At 41.2% G+C, this 12702-nt stretch overlaps 1 protein-coding gene across 10 annotated transcripts in view; it reads left to right on the plus strand.

Moving 5' to 3' along the window:
- The first annotated feature begins 6508 nt into the window (after positions 1–6508).
- Positions 6509–12702, plus strand: part of AVL9 (AVL9 cell migration associated) — a 57285-nt gene continuing 51091 nt past the window's right edge. For 9 of the 10 annotated variants that reach the window (XR_007518457.1, XR_007518458.1, XR_007518459.1 and 6 more), the window contains exon 1: positions 6742–7080. Coding sequence is in view for 3 of the 10 variants with exons in the window: in XM_049894062.1 (XP_049750019.1) it covers positions 6937–7080 (144 nt within the window). In the remaining 7 variants the exon portion in view is untranslated. Of the gene's footprint in view, positions 7081–12702 lie in introns of all 10 variants that reach the window. The other variant, XM_049894063.1, reaches the window with a different exon arrangement.

The raw sequence follows: 12702 nt of genomic DNA on the forward strand, positions 1-12702 counted from the left end.
TGCTGAATGTTAATGGACTAAATGCACCAATAAAGAGACAGAGAGTGGCAGAATGGATCCATCTATATGCTGCCTACAAGAAACACACCTTAGACATAGAGACACAAGCTAAAATTCAAAGGATGGAAAAACATATCAAGCAAACAACAATCGAAAAAGACAGGGAGTGGCAATATTAATTTCTGACAAAATAGACTTTAAAGTTAAATCGACCACAAAGGATAAGGAAGGACAGTATATATTGATTAGAGGGACAATATACCAGGAACTGCCAACCTCTTGGTTAGCAGCTGTAGCACTTAACCACTACACCACCAGCGTTTCCTCATATAACCATATTACATATTTATGCAGCCAATGACAGGGCTGCAAGGTACATAAAACAAACTCTGTCAGCATTGAAAAGATAGACAGCTCCACAATAATAGTAGGAGACTTCAACATACCACTCTCAGTGAAGGACAGGACATCTAGAAAGAAGCCCAGTAAAGACATGGAAGATCTAAATGCCATAATCAACCAACTTGACCTTATATACAGAACACTCCACCCAACAGCAGCCAAGTATACTTTCTTTTCTAGTGCACATGGAACATTCTCTAGAATAGAGCACACATTAGGTCATAAAACAAGCCTTAGCAGAATCCAAAACATCAAAATATTACAAAGCATCTTCTCTGACCATAAAGCCATAAAAGTAGAAATCAATAACAGAAAAAGCAGGGAAAAGAAATCAAACACTTGGAACTGAACAATACCCCGCTCAAAAAAAAACCTGGGTTACAGAAGACATTAAGGATGGAATAAAGAAATTCATAGAATCCAATGAGAATGAAAACCCTTCCTATCAGGACCTTTGGGACACAGCAAAAGCGTGCTCAGAGGCCAATTTATATCAATAAATGCACACATCCAAAAAGAAGAAAGTGCCAAAATCAAAGAATTATCCCTACAACTTGAACAAATAGAAAGAGAGCAACAAAAGAGACCCACAGGCACCGGAAGAAAACAAATAATAAAAAAGCTGGTTCTTTGAAAAAATTAACAAAATTGATAAACCATTGGCCAAACTGACAAAAGAAAAACAGGAGAGGAAGCAAATAACCCAAATAAGAAATGAGATGGGTGGGGCGATATTATAACAGGCCCAACTGAAATTAAAAGAATCATATCAGATTACCACGAAAAATTGTACTGTAACAAATTTGAAAACCTAGAAGAAATGGACGAATTCCTAGAAACACACTACCTACCTAAACTAATACAAACTGAGGTAGAACAACTAAATAGACCCATAACAAAAGAAGAGATTGAAAAGTAATCAACAGCTCCCAACCAAAAAAAAGCCCTGGTCCGGACGGCTTCACTGCAGAGTTCTACCAAACTTTCAGAGAAGAGTTAACACCACTACTACTAAAGGTACTTCAAAGCATAGAAAATGACGGAATACTACCCAACTCATTCTATGAAGCCACCATATCCCTGATACCAAAACCAGGTAAAGACACCACAAAAAAGAAAATTACAGACCTATATTCCTTATGACCTTAGACGCAAAAATCCTCAACAAAATTCTAGCCAATAGAATTCAACAACGTATCAAAAAAAAAAATTCACCATGACCCAGTGGGATTTATACTAGGTATGCAGGGATGGTTCAACATTAGAAAAACAATCAATGTAATCTAGCATATAAATACAACAAAAGACAAGAACCACATGATTTTATCAATTGATGCAGAAAAGGCATTTGACAAAGTTCAACACTCATTCATGATAAAAACTCTCAGCAAAATAGGAATACAAGGAAAATTCCTCAACATAATAAAGGGCATTTATACAAAGCCAACAGCCAACATCATCCTAAATGGAGACAGTCTGAAAGCATTCCCCATGAGATCGGGAACCAGACAAGGACACCCTTTATCAGCACTCTTATTCAACATTGTGCTGGAGGTCCTAGCCAGAGCAATTAGGCTAGATAAAGAAATTAAGAGCATCAAGATTGATAAGGAAGAAGTAAAAGTACCTCTATTTGCAGATGACATGATCTTATACACAGAAAACCCTTAAGAATCCTCAAGAAAACTACTGAAACTAATAGAAGTTTTGAGCAGAATATCAGGATACAAGATAAAGGTACAAAAATCAGTTGGATTCCTCTACACCAAAAAAACAACATCGAAGAGGAAATCACCAATCAATACCATTCACAGTAGTCCCCAAGAAGATAAAATACTTAGGAATATATCTTACCAGGGATGTAAAAGACTTATACACAGAAAACTACAAGACACTACTGCAAGAAACTAAAAAAGACATACATAAGTAGAAAAACATACCTTGCTCATGGATAGGAAGACTTAACATTGTAAAAATGTCTATTTTACCAAAAGCCATCTATAGATACAGTGCAATTCCGATCCAAATTCCAATGACATTTTTTAATGAGATGGAGAAACAAATCACCAACTTCATATGGAAGGGAAAGAGGCCCTGGATAAATAAGGCATTACTGAAAAAGAAGAACAAAGTGGGGGGCCTCACTCTACCTGATTTTGGAACCTATTATATCACCACAGTAGTCGAAACAGCCTGGTACTGGTACAACAACAGATACATGGACCAAGGGAACAGAACTGAGAATCCAGACATAAATCCATTCACATATGAGCGGCTAATATTTGACAAAGGCCCAAAGTCAGTTAAATGGGGAAAAGACAGTCTTTTTATCAAATGGTGCTGTCATAACTGGATATCCATCTGCGAAAAAATGAAACAAGACCCATACCTCACACAATGCACGAAAACTAACTGAAAATGGATCAAAGACCTAAATATGACATCTAAAATGATAAAGATCATGGAAGAAAAAATAGGGACAATGCTAGGAGCCCTAATACATGGCATAAACGGTATACAAAACATTACTAACAATCCAGAAGAGAAACTAGATAACTGGGAACTCCTAAAAATCAGGCACCTATGCTCATCCAAAGACTTCGCCAAAAGACTAAAAAAATTATCTACAGAATGGGAGAAAGTTTTCAGCTATGACATCTCCAATCAGCGTCTGATCTCTAAAATCTACATGATACTGCAAAAACTCAACTACAAAAAGACAAATAACCCAGTGAAAAAATGGGCAAAGGAAATGAAGAGACACTTCACTAAAGAAGACATTTCAGGTTGTTAAAAAAAAAAAAAAATTTTTTTTTAACAGATACATGAGAAAATCCTCACGATAATCAGCCATTAGAGAAATGCAAATCAAGGCTATAATAAGATTCTATCTCACTGCAACAAGGCTGGCATTAATCTAAAAAACACAAAATAATGTTGGAGAGGTTGTGGAGAGACTGGAACACTGCTGGTGGGAATGTAAAATGGCACAACCACTTTGGAAATCAATTTGGCGCTTCCTTAAAAAGCTAGAAATAGAACTACCATATGATCCAGCCATCCCACTCCTTGGAATATATCCTAAAGAAATAAGAGCCTTGATACGAACAGATATATGCACACCCATGGTCATCGCAGCACTGTTTACAACAGCAAAAAGATGGAAGCAACCAAGGTGCCCATCAACGGATGAATGGATAAATAAATTATGGTATATTCACACGATGGAATATTATACATCAATAAGGAACAATGATGAGTCATGAAACATTTAATAACATGGAGGAATCTGGAAGGCATTATGCTGAGTGAAATTAGTCAGTTGCAAAAGGACAAATAAGACCACTATTATCAGAACTCAAGAAATAGTTTAAACAGAGAAGAGAATATTCTTTGATGCTTATGTGAGGGGGGAAGGAAGGAGGGAGGGAGAGGGTTTTTCACTAATTAGATAGTAGATAAGAACTATTTTAGGTGAAGGGGAAGACAATAGACAATACAGGAGAGATCCCCACAATTGGACTAAACCAAAAGCAAAGAAGTTTCCTGAATAAACCGAAGGCCAGTGTAGCAGGGGTGGGGGTTTGGCGACCATGGCTTCAGGGGACATCTAAGTCAATTGGCATAATAAAATCTATTAAGAAAACATTCTGCATCCCACTTTGGAGAGTGGCGTCTGGGGTCTTAAACGCTAGCAAGCAGCCATCTAAGATGCATCAATTGGTCTCAACCCACCTGGACCAAAGGAGAAGGAAGAACACCAAAGACACAGGGTAATTATGAGCCCAAGAAACAGAAAAGGCCACCTAAACCACAGACTACATCAGCCTGAGACCGGAAGAACTAGATGGTGCCTGGCTACAACTGATGACTGCCCTGACTGGGAACACAATAAAGAACCCCTGAGGGAGCAGGAAAGCAGGGGGATGAAGACCCCAGATTATCATATAAAGACCAGACTTAATGATCTGACTGAAGTAGAATGACCCCAGAGGTCATGGTCCCCAGACCTTCAGTTAGCCCAAGACAGGAACCATTCTTAAAGCTAACTCTTCAGACAGGGATTGGACTGGACTATGGGATATTCAATGATGCTGGTGAAGAATGAGCTTCTTGGATCAAGTAGACACATGAGACTATGTTGGCATCTCCTGTCTGAAGGGGAGATGAGAGGGGAGAGAGGGTCAGAAGCTGGCCAAATGGACACAAAAAGCGAGTGGAGGGAAGGAGTGTGCTATCTTATTACAGGGAGAGCAATTAGGAGTATATAGCAAGGTGTTTATAAATTTTTGTATGAGAGTCCAACTTGATTTGTAAACATTCACTTAAAGCACAATAAAAATTCAAAAAAAAAAAAAAGAGTGCAGGGAGGAGAGTGGCCATCTAAGATACATCTGTGGGTCCCGTCTTGCCCAGAGCAAAGGAGAATGGAGAAGACCAAAGACACAAGGGAAAGAATAGTTCAAAGGACTAACGGATCACAACTACCACAACCTCCATCAGACTGAGCCCAAAACAACTAGATGGTGCCCGGTTACCACCACCATCTGCTCTGGCAGGGATCACAATAGAGGGTCCTGGACAGAGTGGGAGAAAATATAGAACAAAAATCAAATTCACACACACACAAAAAAAAAAACAGGCTTATGGTCTGACAGACTGGAGAAACCCTGAGAGTATGGCCCCCCAACACTCTTTTAACTCAGTACTGAAGTCACTCCTGAGGTTCACCCTTCAGCCAAAGATTAGACAGGTCTATAGGGCCAACCATAGTGGTTAAGAGCTATGGCCGCTAACCGAAAGGTCAGCAGTTGGAATCCACCAGGCACTCCTTGGAAACCCTATGGGGCAGTTCTACTATGTCCTATAGGGTCGCTATGAGTCCGAATCGACTGGACAGCAACGCATATGGGTATAAGGCCAACAATAACACACACGAGGGACATGCTTCATAGTTCAATCATGTATATGAGATTAATGGGCACACCAAGCAAAGACGAGAAGGCAGGAAAACAAAACGAAACAAAAAACCAAACCGGTTCCATCGACTCAATTCCGACTTATAGTCGACCCTATGGGACAGGGTAGAACTGCCCCATAGAGTTTGCAAGGAGCGCCTGGGGGATTCAAACTGCCAGCTTTTCCTTAGCAGCCATAGCACTTAACCACTTCCCCACCAGTGTTTCAGAGAATGCAGGAAGGGACAGACACATTGCAGGGCTGGCCACTAATATCACAAAACAATTCATGTACTGTTTAATGAGAAACTAATTTGCTATGTAAACTTTCACCTGAACCACAATTTAAAAAAAAATTCTTTGTTAAAAAAAAAAAAAAAAGAGTGCGGGAGGAGAGACCCTAGGCCAGAAAGCGAGGCATATATAAGGTATGGCAGATATGGCAAGTACCCTGGGTGCCACTTTGAGGGGAGGGGGCGCCACTGGGAAGTTTCTATTAACCCAATGCGACTCAACCTTCAAGTACAGCAGACACAGAGGCACGATGGGGCGGGGAGGAGGGAAGGGTGCACTTGCCCCCAGAGGCAAGACCAAGGGGGTGCCCAGGCATGGCGCGGAACAACATCCCAAGGTGCCACAAATACGACTGAGGCAGCCTGACAAAAGTGGGACAAGAAGGGGGAGAGCATTTGTGCTGACAAAGGCCGCTATCAGGGTGTATTCATCTTGAATTTTAGAGAGTGCCCCTCCTTTTCCTCCTTACCCTCACTAAGAGAGGAGCAATTTCAGTGCTTGCACAGGCACTATTTTCTGTAGATACACCTCTGAGAGAGGGGACGGAAAGAAGTGAAGGAATCCGACATTCTGAGATTACAGAAAGGATGTTAAAAAGGAAAACTGAGGCATGAGAAGAGGTGGAGACTTAAGAACTGCAAAGGAGAAGGCAGGCTTGAGATCCCACCGCGCGACACGCGGGCAGGTAGAGCAGGAGGCCCGCCCCGCAGGCCCCGCCCCCGTCCCGTCAACGCCTCCGCCCCAGGCCCCGCCCCGACGCATCCCTCCGGGTCTGCCCCGCCCCTCCTCCGGGCCCCGCCGCCCCGTCAGGTCTTGCTCCGCCCCGCGTCGCCGGCAGCGGCGGCCGCGTCTGGTGACAGCCCGGAAGCTGCGCAGGCGGATGAGGGAAGAGCGGCCGCGGCCCGAGGGGGCGGCGCGGAGCTGCGAGAGCTGCTGGGCTTCCTCCGGGCTCTGCGCGGCCCTCATGAGGCGCGCTCGCTGACACCTGAAGTGCTCCCGCTCTCGGTCCTCCTGGGGACCGCGGGGCCGTGCGGCCCGCCGCCTCTGGCGGTTGAAGTCGTCGTTGTGCGGGCCCGCAGCAGCCGACCATGGAGAAGGCCGGGCGGGACGGCGATGGCGCCCCCCGGGGGCCCGTGCTGCACATCGTGGTGGTCGGCTTTCACCATAAGAAGGGCTGCCAGGTGAGGAGGGTCCGCGCCGGCACCCGGCCGTTCGGGCGTTCGCCCCTGGCCCGGCACCCACGCCGCTCGGCCGCGCGCGGTCTCCCGTCCGCTCGTCCTCCATGCTCCCTGCGGCCTCGTCCCTTGAGTTTGACTCATCTCCCGCCGCTCTCACTCTCCCCACGCAGCCTGAAGCCCAGCTCCCACGACCCCTTCTTTCCTCTGCCCCTGAAAATGGTACTGTGAGCAGCAGAGGAGCTGATTTGGTATGTGTGGGCTGCTAGTTTTTTTTAAGTTCTCCTTTTTTTTTTTTTTTTTTTGGTGAAGTGGGAAAAAGGTATCGAAGATCGGCTCCACTCTTTTCCCCGTCGCTCTCTCCACTAGCTTTTCGGGTGTTCACTTGCAGTGGGAGCCTTTAGAAAAATTCAGCACTTGGATCCTGTTTTCAAGGCAGTGAGTCTTCAGGCTTCCATACAAATTCCTCAGCTTGGTTGAAGCACATGCCGTTGTTGTGGGGAGATCGACCCAACAAATGCCTTTATTTAATGGAAGTCCTAGAATCTGTCGTATGGATTTAGTGTTGTCGATTGACTCCGCCCCTTCCCCTCATGAAGGCTTAGTTTTGCTGTTTGATATGTTCCAGGTCTTCGATGGCACTGGGTTTTTTTGGGGTTATGTTCCAGGTCTTACCTTTGCCAAGAGATTGACCTGTCCAGATCAGTTGTAATAGGAGAACGTATATTTACTGAGCGTAAACTCTACAGATAGGCATTTTTAAGGCTGTTTACTGATTCTTTAATTCAATATTTTAAATGGTGAACGAGAACAATGGAACATTTGCGATCTATGTATTGAAGGCAAGGGGACAAAATAGAAACGGAGTTATTTAATGGGAAAGCAGTGACGTCATAATGTCTAGTAAACAGCAAATCCAAGTGCTTTTTACAAGTATTAGAAGTACCACTGGGTGATGCCGCGTTTGGTTTCTTTTCATTTCACAGAAAATGTAACACTTTAGGAGTATCTTATTGGCAAAATTTAAGTTCTTTAGAGGATGATAACAGAAAAGTGATGGAGTGAAAAGATGGTTGTGTTTGTGTTTTAAAGACTGCTTTACGTTAAAATACACTCCGCGTCTCTCAGGTAAAAATGTTACAGAAAGATACCAAGGAGGAAGTGGCATTACTCAGTGTGTTACTAAAAAAAACTACCTGGTATTGGTGGAATATACATTTTTTTTAATGTAGCCCCATTTTTAGAGGTAAGAGAAAAGATATTTGAGACTACCATGGCATGCAAACACTCCATCGTCATTAAATTTTTAATACTTTAAAACTTCTCATCTTTGAACTTAATAGTTATCTTATAACTTTCTTTGGATATGGGTGAGTTAATGAAACTTGAAGAAGGTAAAATGATATTGCTGAGGTCATACTGCAAAACAGTTCTGAAGTCAGCGTTAGAATTGCTTCTAGCACCATGTGTTCATTCTGCTTGGCCATATGGCATTTTAGGAGTCTTTCAGGGTAAATTAAGAAGTAGGAGCCCACTTCAGATCCAAACTGAATGGAATTTTGAAGGCAAGAAAGAAGAAAATATTTATATTGGTAGGAGATAGATTAAAATCTCTTGATTTTTGCTGTGTAAAGCAGAGATTAATTGTATATTATGCCTGTGTTATTGGGGAAAGTAAATAATGTTTCCAAAAAGGGAAAGTTATTTCTTTTATGAAATAAAATATAATGTTGCTTACGTTTTAAAGAAAACTGAAAAACAGATTATAAGAGGAAAGAGGCACTTTGGGTGAAGTAGCACCTTGGGTGCTATGGCATTTCTTTTGGGTTTGTCTGGCTTTGTTTCAGCACTGACTTAAAGGTGGCTGGTTTTGTAAAATGAGCACTGTGCCAGGAGTCAGGAGACCTGGACAGCATCCTGGCCTACTCCTCCCATGACCTCCAAAAAATTCAAATAGCTTAAATTTTCTTTACCTCACTTTCCTCTGCTAGATTAAGAATTTTAGACCTCGGAGGATTCCTTAGAGATCATCTACTCCAATTCCCTTACATTTAAAAAAAAAAAAAAATTTTTTTTTTTTTTACATTTACAGAAGAGTAAAATGAAACCCAGAAGAGTTATGACTTACATAGCTAGTGTGGTCTTCACATTGAAACCCAGATGTCCCAAGTCTGTATAACTACATCTCTTTTAATAGCATTTTTAGGTGCAGGCTGTTGGGAGAAAAGCAAAAAAATACCTTATAGGTTTTTTTTTTTTTTTTTTGGTAATCCAAATAGTGCCTCATGGAGACAATGACAATTATTTTTTGAGTAAACATACTTGAGTGCTCACCTTGGTTACTGATAGAATAAAGAGAATGCAAGGGATTCTGTCACAATACAGTGAAAAATGAGAAACCCAGTATGGGTTGTTTTATCTCAGGTGCACAGAGTGGCTTGTTTTATTATTGCTAAGTGGAAGAAAGTGGCTTCTGTCATTAAAACCAACAAAACCAAACCCAGTGCTGTCGAGTGGATTCCGACTCAAAGCAACCCTATGAGCTTTTGTCATTACATCTACCTATTTTGTGTTGTGGCAGAAAATGAAGAGCTAAGAACCTGTTGTATTAGTTTCCTCAGGCTGCAGTAACGAAGTCCCATAAATTCAGTGGCTTAAAACAACAGAAATTCGTTCTCTCACAGTTCTGGAGGCTAGAAGTCCTAAATCAAGATGTTGACCAGTCCATCCTCTCTCTGATGGCTCTAAGGAAGAATCCTTCCTGGCCTTTTCTAGCTTCTGGTAGCCTCAGATGTTCCTTGGTTCCCAGCATCACTCCTGTCTCTGCCTCTATCTTCATATGGTCGTCCTCCCTCCTCGTCTTCTTACAAGGACACCAGGTCATTATGACCTCATCTTAACTAATTACATTTGCAAATAAGGTCACATTTTGAGGTTCCAGGAAGAACATGAATTTGGGGGGGACATTATCTAACCCAGTATAATTGTGCAGACTTGCACTTGTTTTGTAAATCAGTGTGATACAACTAATCAAAGTCACAATGCACAGTGAGTAAAAAGGGTCATTTTTAGATCTTTTAGAAAAAATTTTCATATAAATTGTACCTATCAGCCAAAGTTGTATATTTTGTACTTTTGCAAGAGTCAAACATTTATTTTAGTGAAACCATTACTATTTTTCAGGAAAATTTGGCTTACCAGTAATCTTCTGTTAATTCTCATTGTTCCTCTAATGGAGGTTGGTTGGATAGGTGACGCTAGGATTTCTGGACTCTAAAAGAGCGTTACAGTTAGGTGAATGGATAAGCTAAAAATGTTTATTGGAAACCCTCTGTGGTATTAGCCAGGTTGTGTCTAGGGAGTGCTAACACAACCGGTCCAGCCAGGTCCCGGAGCAAGCGAGTGAAGAAGTCTCACATGGGGTTGGTTGATGAAATTGACAGGTCAGTTCACTCAAAAACAATGGAAATTTTGCTGGAGGCATTTAGCTGGGACAGGACGGTAAATGGATGTGCATTTGTATTGGAAAAAATGCTAAAATAATTTGACTGAATTTTTTTTACCCTACTTTTTCCCCCTTTCGTCTTTGCTTTTATAAAACATCAAGAACAATGTTGACTTTGATAGGGAAAGAGGATTATTATAGAAGCAAGTACACTAAAATTTCTAACATATGTTGCATTAGTTCTTAAAGGACGTTCTTTACTTCTGCAAATAAGTTTTTTTCCATGTACTAGAACTCTGCTTTCTTAGCCCCCCAAAACCAAATGTATTTCATAGTTTTGAAAGTGTGTGTATTACACGCAGTCTTGGACAGAATGACTTTTCTAGAGACTGTTCCTTTTAACTGGTAGGAATAGCAGGTGTTTCAGAGGCTCTTGTAAGATTTCCTCTAGGATGGATTATTCAGCTACCTCATTCCCCATTTTAAGATTTGATTTCCAGGTGTAAAGGATTAAAAGTGCGCAGCTCATGCAGTTGTGACTCTGATCTCAAACAGTTTTAGCTTCCGTGAGGGTGCTTTGCTACACTGCGTTTCCAAGTGTTCAGAATTGCCGCTGGTCACTTGATCACCAAGTCTTTCCACGCACAGAGATTAATCATTGATGTGCCATCATAACAAAAATTCCCATAGATGGTAATAATTTGTAACTGTTAGATTCAGGGGAGCCAAAGTAAAACCTTTGTTTGAAAGTAATGCCTTCCAGTAGTCTGCCTGGTTAAACATGACAGCTTATTGTAGGGGCATGTACTAGATCTTTGCAGAATGTCTGGTGTTATAAAGGTGCTCTTTAGTGCTATGGTAAAGCAGTTTTTTCACATGGACCACAGGTGAAAGCAGTCTTCTAATCCAGCTGTGTTGAAGACAGACTAGACATATGGAAGGTACTCGTTCGTTTTCTTTCTTATATTTTTTTCTACCATTGAAGTCTTCAGGTATATTTTAAAGGAAAAAATGCTTTTATTTAAATTAAAATGAACATATGTTAACTTTATCACTTGATCATCTTACTGTTGTAGGAGTGCATGTTTCTGTAGAAAACGTGTTAGCTGTGGTGATTATTCTAGTTTATTGATATACTTAACATTTAGAACATTTTAAGTGATTTTAAGTACTACCGTGACATTTAAAATAGTTTCGAAAACTGATTAAATATAAAATATTTATCCATTCCAACTCTTTAACTGAGAAAAAAAAATTTTTTTTTTCTTTTTAATTTGGCACTTAACAAAGGATTCTCTTCCTTAGAACCTTAACCTGAAATTAGATTCTTTGACATGAAACAATTTACGGACACCTTCTGTATAGTAAGTTTGCTTGTTATGGATCATATGTTCCAGAGTTTTGTTTGATCCACATTTGCTTTGTAGCAGAAAATATATGAACTGTATTTAGCAAGTTAGCATACTGTTTTGCTACATAATATAATCAAGTATATCAAATAAACTCATTGGTTCTTTAATAGGTAGATTGAACTTTTTTAAACAATTTAATAGGGAATAGTTATTTTCCAAAGTGATGTCATGAAAAAGTTGGAATTTCGTGATTGTGACCACTTTTCTGATAGAGTTCATGGTTTTGTATACACAGCTAGCAGTTGTAATTCTTGAATAGACTGGTTTTACTGGACTGTGCTTCTTAGAAAAAGCAGAATTATGGAAGAACTAGGACTAATGTTTACGCTGGAATAAAAGCAGCTAGAAGCAGTGAAGAGAGAGGCATATTTTCCTGGTGGTCTGAGTGGACTGCTCACAGGAAAATCTGCAAGGGTAGCAGAATGTTGCGTTGCAAATTCAGGGACGGTTTGAGGCGATTATCAGAGTTTGGTTTGTGTTAAGGTGAGATCAACCGACTCAAGCCCTGACCCATTTAGGTTTGGTGACAGATGACCAGCTGACAAGCATGTTGTTTTGGCATCTGCTGCTGATGGAATTCTGTAGTGACAGTGATAAAACATTCAGAGGTGGCATTTGTGACTCCTATTGTGTGTGTAGTAGGCCTTTGAGACAGAAGAACAAAATTTCGGAGGGTTAGAGTTTAGGGAAGGAGCCCTGGTGGCGTAAACAGGTAAGAGAAAAGGTTGGTGGTTCAAACCCATCCAGCGGCTCTGTGAGAGGAAGACCAGCTCATCTGCTGCCGTGAAGATTTTTGTTGTTGTGCCATCAAGTCGATTCTGACTGCTGGCGACTCTGTGTGACAGAGTAGAACTGCCTCATAGGGTTTCCTAGGCTGTAATCTTTATGGGAGCAGATCACCAGGTCTTTTCTCCTGGGAAACTGTTAATGGGTTCAAACCGCTGGCCTTTCGGTTAGCGGCTGAGGGCTTAACCATTGCACCACCGGGGCTTCTCTTTCAGTAAAGATTATAACCA

Source organism: Elephas maximus, chromosome 8 (genome assembly GCF_024166365.1).
Source record: "Elephas maximus indicus isolate mEleMax1 chromosome 8, mEleMax1 primary haplotype, whole genome shotgun sequence".
NCBI classification, from domain to species: Eukaryota; Metazoa; Chordata; class Mammalia; order Proboscidea; family Elephantidae; genus Elephas; species Elephas maximus.